Here is a 19,064-nt window from a genome sequence, read left to right as displayed (position 1 = left end):
CTTAGATTCTATCCGACCAAGCAGTCATCGTTCAAATATTGCTGCAAAAATTCAATACTTCGCGGCGAAAGAAGAACTCAATACAAAATATTGCAAAGCTTCTCTCTGTAAGAAAACATAATGATTGAACTAACTTAATAATATGGAATTTACTTTAACTAAATACATCAACTAAACAATCTGCATCAAATTTTAAAATTGTGCAAAATACTTTCATTGCGTAATGAGCGTTTAAAGATGAAGCAAATACTTGTTCGTCAGTGTTGATTCACTAATTAGACCAAAACTTTTTGCAGCATCGCTGATTTAAACAAGATTATGGATTGCTTTTCGTTCCACTAAAAACCGTATAATCATCATTTATGCTATATAGCGTCGCCACATAGGAATAACTCTATCTAATTGCACATATGTTTGTGATTGTTGTTGATCGAAAATTTTGATGTATGAAACTGTGACCGATGACAGCTGGAAAAGTATTGAAAAAATTAAATATTTTAACAGAAATGCTCCGAATATAGCTAGGATGAACAACAAATCTTTTGGAAGTAATTCGAAGAAATAGTTCTCCATTTCTCCATTCCGCGAAAACATTGGACACCCAAAGACTTCATATATTAGTAGAGTAAAGTGGACTGACGAATCTTAAATATTATTCCTGCCCGTTTTGCTGATATATCTCCCGGCGGCTATCCGACAACTGCGCTGATGAAGGTCGATTGAGTGCCAATGGCTGCTGAAAATCATCGTCCAGCGACTGTTTTGACCTATCACTTTTACAATCTTCGTCGACTGACATCGGAAGCGCGTGATGCGGATGTCGATCTGGTGGTAAGAGATTTAACATACTAAGTGGAAGTCCCGGAAACCCTCCAGGAAAATCTGGATAGAATCCTCCCGGAAATGGGTTGAATAAAGTGTTAGGACTAGGAAGGAGCTCAGGTTCCGATGACGCTGATCGAGGATCTCGTAGTTCATTAACACTGCCACCATTCCCATTACCGCTGCCTCCATTGCTATTGTTTGGACCACTGCTTCCTTCCCGTCCAGCGCCACTTCCCGAATGGTGGCTATGATGCAGATCTGAATCTTTACCTTCTTTTTTGTCTTTTGTATTATTATTGCCCACACCCATTTGAAGCAACTCGATCGGCGGTCCACTGATGCAGTCTTTGCGTAGTTGTTCTAGCTTCAAACTTTTACCATACTTGCCCCGTACATACATTAACAGAGAATTGTATGGGATTCCAAAGATTCGTGAAGCCTGACTTGTGGTCATTTTTTTGTTCCACACGTGCTGAAGTGCTTCGGTAAGCTCTGCGTTAGTCCAAGATCGAGGGGGTCCACCTCGTGGAGCTGAATGTTGCCCCTTTGGTCGATTCACTGTTGACAAAAAAAGAAAAATAGAATAATAAAGTATGGTAATTAAATTTGATTATTATTTGATGAAGATAAAATGTTTTTCATTTGTGTAATTAAACAAATATTTACATATATATATATATATATATATATATATATATATATATATATATATATATATATATATATATATATATATATATATATATATATATATATATATATATATATATATATATATATATATATATATATATATATATATATATATATATATATATATATATATATATATATATATATATATATATATATATATATATATATATATATATATATATATATATATATATATATATATAATTATATATATATTATATTATATATATATATATATATATATATATATATATATATATATATATATATATATATATATATATATATATATATATATATATATATATATATATAATATAATATATATATATATACATATATATATATATATATATATATATATATATATATATATATAATATATAATATATATATATATATATAATAATTATAATATATATAATATATATATATATATATATATATATATATATATATATATATATATATATATATATATATATATTTATATGTATATATTTTTAGCACTGGTTATTTATAATCTTTATTTATTTATCACTGATTCTAATATTTGCACCCCTTGTCTGTTAGTAATTTTAGTTGGTTCACGTTGGGTTTTCCGCGATTAGGAGACATAACAAACATATTGATGACAATAATCAATTTGTTCAATTACATACACATGCTTTCTATCTTTCAATTAGTAATCTCAAATAATTACCTTGCCCTGTTTTACTAAAGTCATAGACCGTATTCCCACCAATCAAATTGTTCATGCTCTGACCAAAAGATCTCTTTTGCATTAATATGAGCGAGCATCCCTCAAATAAAAGAGTCAAAAAGAGCAGCGTTGTTCGATACGAAAGGTTTTATTACGGCAAAAACATATGCCTTTAAACATCTCGTCGGTACCGGTGAAATGATCTTTTCCAAACCTGTTGACCGCCTCACTGATTGTTACTATATACACGTAATGTTAGCATGAAAGGGAATTGATTATGTCGAATCATCATTGCTTTAATCGTAGTCCGATTTCAGGTCAGATCATCCTTGTTGTATTTTGCTATCCACTGCTTCAAAATATCAGTTTAACCGTATTTAGTTTACATCAATATTCTTTGAGCGCTAAACATTGAGCGGCTGTAACATTTCACGAATCGGTTCCATTGAAACGTCACATCGTAGTGCAGTATGATCTGGAATTACTGCAGCGGGCGGGATAACACGCCTCGTTAGCATTTTGGTTTCTTTCACCAAACGTAAATTGAACTTTACCTAGCAATCTAGACTTTGACGGGTATATGTGTGAAAGGTGAAAAGTGTTATTATTTTATTACCACAGTCAGCGTGATCATGCAGGTATGAAAAAGATGACTTTGCTGATCTCATCTTTAGTTTTTTTTAAATGATACTCTTTGCTTTTTCTTTCGTAACGATGCTTGGTTCAATAATTGTATAAATATGAAAAGTGATCCGGCAGCAAATGTGGAAGTTCACCGACATTAAGATTTTATTTTTGTCAGCATATGACGTTTGATTACAATCTGATATCGTTGTTCATGCGTGGCATTCAATTAACTCAGTTTATATTGTGTTTATCTTTAGGACGACAAAAATTACACTGGAGTATGCCATTGATAGTAGCTTATATCCGAAAATAAAAATTTTCTTTTATCATATTGTTTATGATTTAAAGAAAGCATACAATATCGACGACTATTCTATTGAATCGCTATGGGTAAAATGGAAAGAAATTCTGTTTTCAACAAATGAAAGCTTCTCTCACGAGCAAATTGTTTACTGACAGCAGTCCGATGGCAAAATCGTGACTATAAAACCTTTCACGCAATGATTACGATTCCTTCATACGGCATGGCGCAAGAACGCTTTGATCGGGATATAAATCTTCAACCAATGACTTTCAAAAACGCTCTTTTTAATTCAACTCTTTTTTACGTGAGAAAACCCGTGTCACCTTTAAAAATATCAATGCTATCAACACTTTTAACTTATCGCGTCATACTAAATTATATTTTTTGAAGCATGTTTTTAAAGGCTAAAACCAAAATATAGATCAACCGTTCGTAACTCTGTTGTGAATGATCATTGCATTCCCAGAAAAAATGATTTTGCATCATAAACGATTGATGCTGATTCAAAAAGAAAAAAAAACAAGTTGCAACCAGTACATGAAAGCAAAAAAACGAAAGCCAAAAAGCAAAAGTGAAAGTAAAACCAATCCAAAGTGAGAGAGGGAGAAAGAGAAATCTCAAAAAGAATCTCTTTCTCAAAAAGAAAAATAGATATATAGATAGCGAGAACTGCAGAAAGAAAGAGAATTTTTTGAAAGTCAAGAAAATGATTGAAGAGCCTTAAAATTGAGGTAGGAATTTTACGTCAGGTTCTTCCTGTCTATTATATACAGACATTGCGATATTTTTTGTTTGAACTAAGAATATTTTATATCTATATAAATTAATGTTTTCTGCTGCAGCCAAAGTTTTGTCTGGTGTTCGATTATTACCAGGTGCAATGTGTAATTTTTTTCTCGCGTTAAAGCCACTTCCGTTGCAGTCACAGTACGAAGGGTTAAGCGATTATTGCTTTGGTTACTTCAGCAACCGTGCGAACTTTTAGCTCTTTTTCGTTGTTCGTTTTTATCCAGGTCAAGACGAAGATGGTCAGGGACTGTTAAAGCTTCAATGTTTTTTCTTTTTATTTTAATTTACTTGTTTCTTGCATGCTTTAATTGCATGATTAAATTGATTTTTTGTTGTATCTTGTTAGTCAAAATTCTGTAAAAATTCATCAGCAATCAAGTTGAGAGATTTCGAATATGTTTTTAATAATGGATTATGGCAAGTTATAATAATTTATAAAATTATTTTTAATTTTAAATGAAAATTATTTTTGTAAATAAATTATTACTGTCTTTAGATTATTTACTCGGTACGTGATAAAATTCAATAGTGATTTTTCAATGGTCATAGTTAACAGTTGCATGCCTACATTATCATTTTATAAGCTTCAATAAAATTTGTTGACAATGCTGGTAGTCGGTCATAACAAATCGTATCATTTATGTTGATTTGGTAATAGTGTCTAAATATGTTCTCGATTGAATTAGTTGAATGAAGCGAAATTGATTGAATGAAAAAAAAAAACTGTGAACCGATAAGTGTTTGTAGAGCAAATTGGAAAAATAAAAAAATTGTATAAATGTAAAATGAAACCAATTTATCGGGCAACGCTGTAACAGCACGAAGCGTCCGGAAGATGCATGAGCGGTGGTTACAAATCGAATGAAGCAAAACGGTAGTCGACTTTCTTGGGAAACAGTAGGTGAGAATAAAGCTAAAACGTTCTTTTGGCTGGACAATGACCAGGATGGTAAGGTGTATTATTATCTTTTCGTGGTCCGTTGCTCCCTCTCTTGTGGAAGATACATCGATTTTTCAGAAAAGGAGAAACATTATGCGGAGGGCTCAAGGCGCCGAAAACTGTGAAGAAGCCCACATAGGCTCGGGCGGGGGATGTAACGCTTCCAGAGATGTTGGAAGAATTACTTGCTTATGGGAACGTGGTGCTTTGAATAGAAGCTTAAGTGAGTCTCCGAAATTGATAGGCGTATAAAGTTGCGCATCAAAAAGACAGTACTGTTAGATTCATCCTGTGGTATTTGTGAAGTAGCCGAAAGCTACCGGAACCACGACCGGTAAACGTTTCCGGATCAGTAAAGAAGCGCAGTCCGCAATTCAAGTGTCTACCGTCTATGGCGTTCCAATACACTTAATACATTCAAGATTTAAAACGAATGCTTTTAATGCATTTGCAGATATATATATATATATATATATATATATATATATATATATATATATATATATATATATACATATATACATATATATATTTATAAATATATATATATATATATATATATATATATATATTTTTTTTATAAATGAGAATTTTCTATTGATATTGATCAGCCTAATATAGGTTAGGCAAAGGTGTTCTATTCAATAGAGTCATTATTATTTACCGTTCATTTTTCTAAACACAATCATTCTATTACTCAATTTCCTTCTGCAAAGATCACCGTGAGCATTCACCATTTGATCATTTTTCATTCTCCTTGAAATCATCACTGGGTTATGTGATGGTATCATTCTGTGCCCCGTAGATATTGAATGTATCTGTTGAAATATGTTCAAAACGCTTGCAGCAAAAGCAGCATAAAAAAGGTAAAATCGCTGAAGTAATTTTCAAATTAAGGATAGTTCAAGTCAGCAACATATTGACCCGCGTAATGATAGGCTTTTCGACTACATTTATTTTGCATATGCGCTTTACTTCATAGCTCTATGTGAACCGATTGTTTACTCGACTTTGTTCCTCCTCTTGGTTTGGCCAAAAACAGTTCAATTACCTTCCACCTACAGATAGTGGTCGTATTGTCAGCTAGTGCAGATATATATGCCGCTGAAAGCTTAAATGAACGCGTAGCTCTTTGAACAATCGTAACAGTAACGCCATCGGCTTGCAAAATTGATTGATGATTTATCTTGATTACCGATGGCGGCTATCTACGAGTTTGTTTTCGTTCAATTTGCCGTTCCCTTTCGATTATCAACAACAGAAAACGTAAAGCCCTTTTATTTACTTGCATATAATAACCTGCAGTCAATTGTGTACGCGGAAGGCGCGGTACCTTGCGAATTATGCAAAGAGTAAAGAGCAGAAGTATGCCTGTTTGCATTTGTGATTATCTGATATGTATACGATCACTAACGTGCTTAACTAACTATCCATATATCTGTCAGCTGGCAATAGAAATTGAAAAAGGTAAACGACAAGCATAAAACTTTTTTTGTAAAGGTGAATAAAAAATAGTTTGAAAATACTGTCAGCAACTGCAAAAAATCAGCAAAGCAATGCTTTTAAAGCTTAGCATAAAAGTTATAAATTATAATAAAAAATATAATATCAATATATTACCATAATTATCATTACAATTATTTGCTTATTTTTCAATCGTAATCACCATATGGTATTAAATCATTCTTAGTTAGGCTGTATAAACATGGTGTAAAAATTTATTTAATTAATTTTAGGTCAAACTCACAACAAATAACGTTTGGTGCAACGTATCATCGGCTTTCTATATGTATACCTTTGAGAGCAATTTTCATTGCAAATAAACTGAAAGTATCATCGCACTGCAACTATAATTATTGAGTTCTTTGACCATTTTACAACAAGAAATATATCTGATTGAAAGCCATTAGAGTGAAAGTAAAATGAAGTGGCGAAAAGCAGATTAAACGAATATGTTTATTACTTATATGTTATTTATTAAGTCAAATGCTCATCTAGTCTAATCAGAATAAATAAAACCAAAACAAATACATAGCTCAACAAATGGAAAAAAGAGAATCGCAAAACACAAATTTGATTTTTGAATAATCATTCGTGCTTTTGAAAACTATGAAACGTAATGTTACTATGAAAACTATGAAGCGTAATGTTGCCTTTGATGACTTTTATGACTTTGTTCAGTTTTTTTACCTTTTCTTGTCTAAAATGATTCTCCAGCACTGTTACAGCATAATTTTACGTTCGAATAAAGTGATGATCACGAATGAGAAAAACGAGTAATCTCGTTTACATTGACAAGCTAAGTTTGGGGATTTTGACTTTCCCAAAAATAACATGACATCAGAGAATCTTAAGCAATGTACACGGGTTTACCGCGACCCGCTATCGGACGCCTTATTTCGCGCCAAAACAATCGGTATCGGGAGCTTTGATCTCTTAGTACCGCACCCATGGCTCACGAATGCTGGGAGGATCGATCAGCAGTTAACTATACACAATCCCGATCAAGCTGCTACGAGTGAACGCCGGGAGAGGTACGCGTCCCAAATTGTTTCGAGAACGTGCGACCTATAACGGCGGTAGATACACTGTAAGCGATGGACTTCTAATCATGGAATATGAATGATCTACCCTCGTGGAATCTTGTCGAAAGTCAACCCGCTTCTAAAACGCTTTCTTTATTTTTCCAACATCACCTGAGTGTGGTCCATCGGCATTTGCTCATACACTCTCCGCGCTTTCGTCAATTGATGCCGCGAGGATTATCGCTCTAGAGAGATTTCCGGCTTGCAGTTGATATCGAGGGTTGGAGGTTTTTCGCTTGAAAGAATGATGATTAATAATTTCCCACATTGTCATGTCGATTCATTTGCATCATTTATCTCTTTCCACTGTAGCACGTTGTCCTCCCTTTTTCATGCGATACATTTTTGATACACATTCTATCATTAGTATCAGCGGCATCATCATCATTTTCATAGCCGGCATCGGCATGTTCAGTTCCAAGTTATCCAATGCAGGTATATTTTTTAGGAGTTCATTCTTTTTTATTTTCTTATTTCAATACCTTTAAAGATCGCACAACACACTCTTTATTAGTGTATTGGTTATCCCACAAAACAAGCATTGGAATAAGTAGTATCAATTTGTGTGAAACGTTCGCAGCTTTGATATCAGTTTCATCATTTCATCTTCTATAGCATTATTATGCATGTGTAAAAGTATATGTGTATGTATTTCTTTCCCTTTTACATCGTTTCTGTATCAAAAATATATTGTGAAAACTTGTGATACCTCCTATCATCATCATATTATTATTATTATTAATACCGTCAACATCAAATAGGAGTATCTCCTGTTGGGCTCAAAACATATTGCAATAGATTCCTTGAGCTAAACTGGTAGAATCATGTGCGGTTGCCATCTCCTATCTATGAAAAATAGGTATTGTTACTCAGTAAGTGATGAAATTCAGGAGAACCGAATTAATGACTTATTTATAAAGGGTGTACTTTCCCATGAATTTATGGAAAGTTATCGTGGTAGAGAGTTATCGCCACACGTTTGACGTGTTGCTTGTGGTGTTTCTTGTCTAAGATAATGTGTAAGCATAAAAATACATTACGTGCAGGAAGTGTATATGTCCTTCTTACGCTAACTCATTTAGAACATTTTTAATGATGTTTAAAAAACGTTTACTGTTTTTTTACACGTTTTTGTTTTGTTGACGATATTTTACTCAAGCAAATGGGGATGGACTACTGTGTTTGGATTCGATAGATTTTGTAACATTGCTTCTAAATTGATTGGATTTTTCTGCAGGGTAATTTTAAGGGTTAGTTACAAACGTTCAGCTTGGATAATTAGTGTATAGTAACATTTCAAAATGATACATATTTTATCATCACATCACACACCATCATCACATCACATCATCGCATAACACAAATATGAAATAACTCACTAAGAATAAGTTTACTAAATTATGATACATAAAAAGATGAAATGCCTATAAACCAGTTATATGATTTTATTTTAGCATGTAGAAACGTTGAACAAAACCCAATGTTCGAAATTTTGCAGTTTTCCGTTTTATTTTTTTCTTTTTGATTTTTTGTTACTGCAAGTGAATAATCTTTTAATTAGTTAAGCAAGAAAAAGACATCAAAATACAAAATACGAAATGAAATTAGCTCTTGTTCAACTAGATAAATTCACAAAACAAAGCTGTACCTATATTGTAAACCACGTTTTTAAAACAGGTAGCTTATTTCAAATTTTACTAGCGCAATGTTCATTAAACACTGCGCATAATTACATTCATTATTATATCTGTCATATGCGTTGAATGAAAGACACTTATAAAAAATCACTCCGATGTTTCATGTGTATGTGCATGATCCGAAAAAAAAAATTACTCGAAAATGGAGAACTAAGGCTACACCTCAATTAGTTATCCACAAATCGTTATTTAAAATTGTGAAGATCATGTTTATAATTAATGATTCAAAAGGAACGTATTAGACGTAACTTTAAATATAAACTTTATCGAGTTTCGAATAATAAATTTCATGATCGTGTGTCGCCGCTATTCGGATTCATTTTTTAGATACATGATCATTTTATAATAGTTCCTTTTATTTCGTTAGCCGTAACGATAGTATACGATTGCTACTACTTGATATTAATCGAAGTGCTATAAATTAAAGGTTTATTTTTTTAAAAGTGATTTATTCAACTTTTTGCTATTCTAATGAATAACTGCAATTGTTTGTGGATTGAAAATTCTTGCCGTCGTATTGACTTGTTCTGCTAAAGTTGTACCAAAAGCTTTAGCTACAGTGACATTTTTGTATGCACGTATTGATGATGCAGCTCTCTCTGTTTATATATGTTCTTTTAATAGATGTCGTACAATATATATATATATATATATATATATATATATATATATATATATATATATATATATATATATATATATATATATATATATATTAATATATATAAATATATATATATATATATATATATATATATATATATATATATATATATATATATATATATATATATATATATATATATATATATATATATATATATATATGTCGTAATTTATTTAATGTTACGTAAATTAGTCTGAAATCGATATGGCAGTATTTATTTTAAAATTTGCCATTTCAATATATACATATTGTACGAAAAAAATTAATTTTTTTTACTGATTTGTTAAAACTGGTGCTCGATTCGTTATATACGATGTCAAATATTGATAAAAAGACATATTTGTTTCTTCAGGAATTTTCAATAGACAGGTATTTTTAACAACAATCAACACCAGATGGTAAAAACGTTTTTAACAGTGTAGTTGACAAATTTAACCAGTGCAGTTAACTACTTTCTAAATTTCGTTTTGGGGTTAATCCCATTATGTCATACTGCTGACACACGTTATTAAATATGTTGTCAATATCTGGTGTTTTGCTCGCTGCTGAGGAATTCGAAATCGATCTGCGGCTAGAGTAAAGCCTTCGACAGTGGCTTGAGCAATAGAGTTAGCAAAACGAAACTAATTCACGCTTTCAAGTACAACAATAGTTGTACTTGAAAGCATGAATTAGTTTCGTTTTTCATGGCTTTGTTTCTAATATGCATTATATATCTATGTGTTGGGTATTATTGGATTTTGGTTCAATTTGTTCTATACTTTTAATTGGGTTAAAACGTATTGGTTAACATTATTTAAACGTAGTCAAAATACATTTTGAATGGATGCATTTTTTCTTATAGGAAATGTATACTATATGCTTATAGGAAATATGTATTTTTACAAAGAGGTTTATAATGCATTGATCTCTGATTTGAATAATCGAAATAAGTGTGTTCCAAAGTAATATAACGCATTGTATAATTCGACTGCCATTTGAAATTATTTGTTAAATAGAATCGAAATATCCAAAAACATAATTTTCAAAATCAAGCGTTTGACAAGGAAATTGGTACGACTCATTTTGTCGACGATTGTGCGGAGCGAAGTTTCGTTGGCCGGAGCAACGAATTTAAATAATGATTTTTATGATACCGGCAAACAAAATCAGCGAAACAGGCTAGACTGCAACATGAAAATTAGACGTGATTTTTAACGTTGATTTTTTTTACTTCTTATTTTATTGTATTGTGGGCAATTGAAGTTCTATGTATAGGAAAAAAAATGTGCCGTAAGGCAGGTCTACCGTTTGAGTTGGCAGGTGCATGAAAAGCGCAATGCGCTGACATTAAGTTTCAAAGTTGACGCTTGGATTTAAAACGGCTATTGATTTCTCAAAAATTTCTGTAGTTCTATAAATTTCTAACACAATTATTTTATATTTGAGTGACGTTTCCAGATTATTTTGAAAAAAGGTAATTTTAAAATAAAAAAAAAACAATTTTGTATATTTGAAGCACGATAAAGCTCTGAAATACTTCAAGAAAATAGTTCAAATGAAATTAACTTTATTTCTAAACAATTTTGATTGCATATATTGGTATTTATATAAATAAGTTAGACAGAACGTAATTATAGATATATGATGAATATGTATATAGATAAATATCTGCATAAAATATGGAATGTAATGTATTTGTATATGTTTAATTGTTGCGTAAACGTATCTTAACAATATTTATTATTGTTTCATTGTACTAGTCTATTGAAATTATATGGTCATGTGTCCCATTCTTGCGATTGCATGTTGTGCTTTGTGTTGCCTATATGGAACAAATTCGCATTATGTAGAATGGTAAATAACATATCCAACAGTTTCTTCACTAGTCTATGAAGGGAAATAAATATCTGTCAAAACCAAAGGCACACAAAACGATGTCAGCAACGGTAACGTACGAGATTGTTTAATCGAAATTTTAAATATAACAAATCAACATTGCTCCTCGCCAAACAGGGCACACTATGCTTACAAGTCGGGAACCACCTTAAACCGAGCCATCTTTCAAACAATGCTCCAAAAATGCAGAGTCGTGGGTGATCCAAGGACTTACCCGACAAACTAACGAAAACCAAAAACCCAGCAACACAATGAACGGGTTGGAAAATCGATTCTGCTTGTTTGAATGAGGAAAAGGCAAGGTTGAAAATTTGTCACAACAAATAAAATAAATCGAACGCATCATTTTTTAAGCAAACACTCAACAGATAACCAGAACTTAAGCACAAAATCAGATTGAAAAATGCTTAACAAAATGATACATTCGTTAACAACAATAGCACGTTACAAACGTGAAATATTTCTATTTAATCTCTTAAATTATAGCAAAAAAAATCAAGAAGTCTAGGCTGACCAAACCGGAAAAAATGCTTTGATGATGTCAAATAATTGTGTAATTATTGAATTAAGTCATTATCATTAAAAGTAATAAAAGTAGGCCATGTTGAATAAACCTACACATCTTATAAATAAAATATAAAAATAAAATATAAAATATAAATATAAAATATAAATCTTATAAATAAAAGGAGCAGAATTATGATATAATCGAGGCATCGAATATATTGTATTTTAAAATTTTAAATGAAGCCTTAGATTTCAAACACATTGAAAAGAATGTCAAATTAAATTTTTTTTTTCAACAGTTTTGTCAATAGTCAATTTTCTACGTAAGACTGATAACATTTCACTCGCGTAATTAATATATTTAGATGTTTATATATATATATATATATATATATATATATATATATATATATATATATATATATATATATATATATATATATATATATATATATATATGTTTATCTATATGGTTTTTCAACTACGTAACTAATACAAATGCGAGAAAATGTTATAATAAAGTCTTAGTGATGAAATGTTGAATGAGGCGTAATACATTTCGTAATGTGTGGTGATGATATAAATTTACGCAGAATTCGATTGTCAAACGAAAAAAATATCATATGAAATATACTGTCTGTAAATTGGAAATTTATTCTATTAATAAAGTTTGAACCCATTTAGAGCAATCTTGTTGTCTACATAGTATTCCATGGAAACTGGTGCAAAACAAGAAACACCTATCAAAAGTGCGAAACTTCACACATGAGGTTAACATATTCAAGCATTAAATTGTTAGTGAGGTGAAACTCGGACATCGATAGCCATTACTGATGAATTCCCACGGTAGTTAAAATGCAATTAAAACTAATGCTAGAGCCAAAAGACCGTGTCTTTGGAACAAACATTTCAGCAGTGTCAATTGTGTTTAAAGAGAAATTTAAGGAAATTTTCTCCACACACTTGTTAGATTTGGTTGATCATACGTGCCATGAACCAGAGCGCACATTTAAAACCACTTGCTTTCGAAACAATGCAACAATTATACAAAATTATGAGGAGTCCAAATAAATGTTAATTGGCTCTGATTGATTGATAATATCCGTTTCATAAGTAAATAAAATTTGCCAACCCGTCCTTAAAATTCTATGTAACAAATGACAAAATGTGAATTTACATAATCTTCTTTAGATTGATTGATGGTTTAAAACATATATTTATGTATCGCTAAGTAATATGTAAAATACGTACACTTACATTTTTTCTTCAAGAAAGGAGGACCCTCATGATGCATACTACGTGGATCAGACATTTCCATTAGGGGGCTGTAAATTTTACCCGGATCCATTCCTGGTGGAAAGAGTCCTAGCGGAGAATCAAGTCCAAACACTGCAAAATGTAAAAAAAATAATTGATATAATTGATATAAAATATAAATAATTGGAAAAAATAAAGTCATGGATATAATTGATGTAATTTTCTTAGAAACGAGAAGATTTTTTTTGTAATTTTATAGGTTGTATGTATGCACGGAAAAACACCTTTACTTGTTTCGAATAAAATGTGTTCAGTGTGGTACCTGTACCTTCAATCTTTCATGTACAATAAATCATTCCAAAACCTACGTAACCAAAAAATGAGCTGAAGCGCAGCGAACTTCACAGGCAAAAATAAGAAAGCGGAATGGTCAGAGACCCGTAGTGTGAGACCATGGAACATATTTTTGCATTTATTCATTCTCATTTCTACTCTATACGATTCATAAGATTTCCCAAAATCCCATGCAGTTGCGTCTCACACAAAAAAGAAACCACAACATATTCCTCCATAACTAGTGCCGAGAAGACACGTTGAAGAGAAAAATCGTGTGAACTTTTTAGGTGTAGTCCATGGTAGTTGTGTGAGTTCGATGTGATTGAATGTGTCCATTCATGCATCCATACATAGTTGGTTAGAAAACAAAACGATTCAAAATGAGAGAAACAGCCAAAAACAAAAGGTATAATGACGCCAACGCAGGAGATAGTTGAGATTTTTCCCGTGCTAATCATGTTGCATGGCTGGGGCAAAAGTTTTACCCCATTTCAGCGATTCACTCATTCAAAAATCATCCCACGTCATGTACAGAACTCGAAAGGAGGCTAACGGGATCGGTTCCAAAAAACGACACCTTCTCTAGTGCGTTAATTACGTGTGGTCGAGGTAAGATGCTCACGGTCATTGCAAAGAAGACCAAGCTATTTTTGATGATATTATCACTGCCGAGGGAACATTTCTCGTCCAGCTGTGTGATGAAAATCGCGTTGAGATAGCCAATGCCGCCAGAGAGCCCCGTTGACTGGGGTATGTCATTCATTCCCCTCCGTGGAAAACAGCAGCAACGGGGGCATCAGAGAGCTAATGCAAAGGGCAAATGGAGCGGCGACCTCGCAAGCGTATATGATAAAATATGTAATTTTATATGGTCATTGTTGATCGCATGGTATGCGGTAGAGAGCGGGACGCCAGGAACGTTAGTGAAATGAAACCGCGAAATTTTGGTGGAAAACAATGGGGAAATATCTTAATTTTTATTTTTATTGCTGGTCCACCTTTTTGGACAAGGCGAAGAAAGCATGGAATGGGGGCAGAACACTTGTAGCTTGAGATTTTTACTCTGGCTTTTGTGGGAGACCATGTTCTTCAAAGCGCAAAGCTATTGCTCGCTGAAGCTATGTATCAAACATCAGACAGCAACACACACAAAAAATGTGCGTAAGAGAAGGTTCGTGGGAGTTGGACTTAACATGGATTATAAAACTTCGTCAACACCGAACCAAATTCGACAGGTAATACGAATAACGAGTGCAACGCCCTTTGAATAACATTTACAATGCAACGGTTGGCAATGTCTCACTAACTGTTACGTGAGAAACAAAAATTTGTATCATTGATAGGATTTCTCTGATCCACATTCTTCTTCTCTTATTACCCACAATTGGAGACTGCAAGATAAAGCATAGGAAAACAGAGAGCTCGAATTTCATTAAACTATTCGAGCATTCATTAGCAAATAATTCGCTAACAGCAAAATATATTTTTTTTAGGTTTCGCAAAATATTTTTTTTCAACAAGCTCATCAAGTTTTTATAAGTAGTAATTGGTAGTACTTACTGTGGGGAGGGGTGAGCGTGAGTGAAGAGACTGACGGTATGTGCGGAAACGGAAGAGGTGAATGCGATGGCCTTGGTGGTCCTTCCGAGTGATTGAAAAATGGTGGAAAATTTAGAGTAGGACTTTGCAAAAAATCCTTCGGTCCGGCTTTGGGTCCATTATGAAGATGATGATGTGGATGGTGTCCATGATGAAGGCTGCTATTGCTATTGATAATGTTATTTCCATTGTTGTTATTATTGTTGTTGCCACTATTAGAATGCCCCCCTCCACTGTTGCCGAGGGACGAATGCCTGGGAGTATCCGGTCTTCCGACAGAGACGTTGTGATGCTTGGTACTCGGATTGCTATGAGGCTGACTCAGTATATTGCAATGATTGTTTGAACCGGAGCTGCCGATATTGTTATTGTTGGAGGTACCGTTGTTATTCTGTTTGTTGCTATTACTACTGTTGCATGTGTTATTGTCAATGCCACCATCATCCGCAGATGAGCGCAGATTCGGGGACAAGCTGTGCAGATGCTGTTGGTGGGCCAAATGATGTGTCAATGGATGCTGATGTGTGCTTAGAGCGAGATCCATATGATCCAGAAAGTGTGGAGGATCCATTAGCTCATCGTGGATAAGTGATCGTTCTTCGTCACGATCTTCTAGCTTTACTCGTTTAGATTCCCCATGATGATGGTGCATAAGGCCTAACGCCGGATGCAGGTTGTTGTTCAGCGAAGCAAAGGAAGGGGGAGGAGAGATTGATCCGAAAGAGCGATTCAACGCCGTACGGTTAAGGTGTCGAATATCCTTCAACGAAAGAATACCTCGGCTACCGACATGACTGTCAGAAAGTGAAGAAATATCCTTATTCGCATCAGTCAGGCGGTCAGCACCGTCGCAACTCTCGCTTCGATCGTTGCCTTCGGCAGTGGCAGTGTTGTTATTAGAAATATCAATCGATGTTAGTATGCCACGCTGTTCGCTCGGATCACTAATCACGCTCGAATAATTGCTAGTTAACTCCTTGCTACTGGAAGAGGTTTTCTTCATGCATAGATTCTCTGGCCCATCGGAAATCGAAGAGCCAGATGATGAAGACGATGTTACAGGGTCCAATCCACTTACTTTCAAAAGACCGGAGTTTCCTTTTAGGGCGGATGTTTTACGTGGACTCAATTTGTGCAATGATCGTGATCGCCTTTCGTCGCAAATTTTTGCTACATTTGTAGGTGGTTGAGATGATAAATCATCCCTGACCTCCATAGCTACTAGTTTTTCTTCGACCGATTGGCTTCGCTGCAAAATGCGTTTCAAATCGTCTTGGTCTTCATCGTCCAGCTCTTCCAAATCATCATCATTGTCAGCGCTACCATCAGCCATTTGGTGTTCTATTTCCTCATCGTCCAATACTTGCTGGACAGGTGTTGAAGGTTTGCTGCTCAGATCCTGTGGCGCACAGTCCCCCGATCGCCTACGTGGGCGAGCCTGTTTGCGACGAGGCATCGGTGAGGTACAGGGGTCGTTAGGGCCAGGTAGGTTGACTGACGGGTCAGTAAATACCTGCGGTGGCAGCAATAGCTTCGGTGTGCTTGAGGAAAGATGATTACCTGTAGGCGGATGATTTCTAAGGTGTCTCGATTGGTGATTAGCTTGTAGGTTTGGCGACGGTAGTGAGGGAGATGCTTGTGATATTAGCGAACTATCCAATAAGCTGAAATCTTCCGGTGACTGTGCCGGTGTCGGTGTGTTGGCTGCTACCGGATGATCAATGAGCCCACGTACCTGTAACGATTCTCCCGCCTGTATTAACACAGAGAGCCGCTCCTGCGGAACACTGATTTCGCCACGGTACATAAAATCAACTATCGCTTGTACAACCCATCCTCGGAAGTCCTTCAGCACGATCACTGGGTGTTTGCATGGGGTTTCGGAAAAGACGCGTTGAAAGAACGGCGAGCAAGCGGACAAGACCACTTTGTGTGCTCGAATGCTGGTCTCGGCACATACCAATGTTACATCGACTAACGTTTTCGTTTGCAATAACGTATCGAATGCACGAAGGATATGATTTTGGTGGTTGTTCCAACGAAGGCTGTAGTGCTCTTGATCTGTCATGATTTCAAATGATTCCTTCATACTTTTGGTTTATAGGTGTACACGTTCTTTAATTCCGAAATTGTTGCTTCCAATGTAGATCCAAAACCAATTACGTCACGCTTTTTTCCTTGTCACTGCTTTCTTTGTAGCCGTTTTACAGATGTCCCAAAAATTTTTAACACGGCTAGGAGCTTCAGAAAATCTGTTTTAAGATCACTATTTGCCGCACTGTGTCATTCGTTTTATTTTTCATTGTACGAGAGTTGCAGTGAGGATTGTTTCTGAATTTTAGCTGTACATTGAATGATGTGCGAGGTTTTAGTTCCTCTTCTCTATCATGTTTTTTTTGTTGAAAAGATTGGTTTTCACTGCAATGTTTTATTTCTGATTTACGCGATGTTTCATTACATTTGCCGAATCTCTTTGCTGATGTTGGTGGTTATCATGCTGATCTCTGAAAATGAAGAGAAAAATAGGGTGTTTTTTTAATTTTATTTGGATCTTTTGCTGTAGCGCGCTTCTTTATGACAGATTGCATTTAAAAATTGAAATGAAGCCCATTGTTATCTCGATCTTACATGTGTCATTCGAAAAGCAATTTACTATTAGGCTACACAAATATAAAACTACAGCCATTCACAAATATTCTTCCATAAACAGTTAGGTTTTTCAATTACATTATTTTTGTAAAATACTGCAACCATTCACGAATATTCTATTATAGATTATTAAGGTTTTTCAAATATATAATAGCAATAAAATACATTCTACAAATACAAAATACAATCTACTACATTTGTGAGAATCAAGTTATTAAAAAGTTGAACGAATACAATATCTGTGCGCTTAAATTAAAGCAACAATAATAAACAATCAACAACAACAATTGATTAATAATCAATCAGTTAAATATCATATCGATGTTCAATATTTCGTACAAGTCATATCTAACTTGATGTATAACATATTTTGCATGATAAATTCAACCAAGGTATCCTTTTTTAATTCCATTGAACTGAACTGTTGCCGAATTTCTCATCCAAATCAATCATGTCACATGATTTCATTGAGTAAAATCTCATATTTATCTGTTATTTTTATTTTTGTTTCACATCAGTTCAATCCACTCTGATTAACACCTTTACGATTACGTTTCCACCACAAATCACAGTAGCACTAATACTATAACATTTTGGCATTGGTAGCCAAAACCAATGGAACTCTTCTAAGCCCATACATTATGATTAGAAATAAAAAATTATAAGCCAGTTTTATGTCACACATGTTCCAATGAAATTTAGAGAAACATCGAAATATAACTTGACCATATTCTAGCTAACGGTCGTGCATCTAACTTATAACTTATGACTCTTCATATACTAGTTTTTATCAAATCCATCAATCTGTTCTATGCATTCTACCAATACCTTAACCTAAATACTGCTATTTTAATTTCTTGTATCCTTTTGCCAAACGAACCAACAAGTCTACTAAATATATTGAAAATATTATAAACAATGCTGTATTGAGAACCTCATTGTATATAATTTTGGGAGACTGAAACTCCCATTGTAACGCGATGTCAAATCGAGAAGAAGGATTTA

General features: G+C 33.7%; 1 protein-coding gene across 1 annotated transcript; it reads right to left on the bottom strand.

The window, feature by feature from the left end:
- Window positions 1–652: 652 nt before the first annotated feature.
- On the bottom strand, window positions 653–17,499 carry LOC128731761 (protein jim lovell). Its single transcript, XM_053824901.1, has 3 exons — window positions 15,372–17,499; window positions 13,470–13,607; window positions 653–1,383 (listed from the first exon to the last, which is right to left on the bottom strand). The coding sequence occupies exons 1-3, from the start codon at window positions 17,497–17,499 to the stop codon at window positions 653–655; spliced, it is 2,997 nt and encodes a 998-aa protein (XP_053680876.1).
- Between the last annotated feature and the right edge of the window lie 1,565 nt (window positions 17,500–19,064).

Source organism: Anopheles nili, chromosome 2, assembly GCF_943737925.1.
Source record: "Anopheles nili chromosome 2, idAnoNiliSN_F5_01, whole genome shotgun sequence".
In the NCBI taxonomy this organism is placed as follows: domain Eukaryota; kingdom Metazoa; phylum Arthropoda; class Insecta; order Diptera; family Culicidae; genus Anopheles; species Anopheles nili.
The sequence above is the reverse complement of the archived record's forward strand: the minus strand, read 5'-3'. Positions and strand labels throughout refer to the sequence as shown.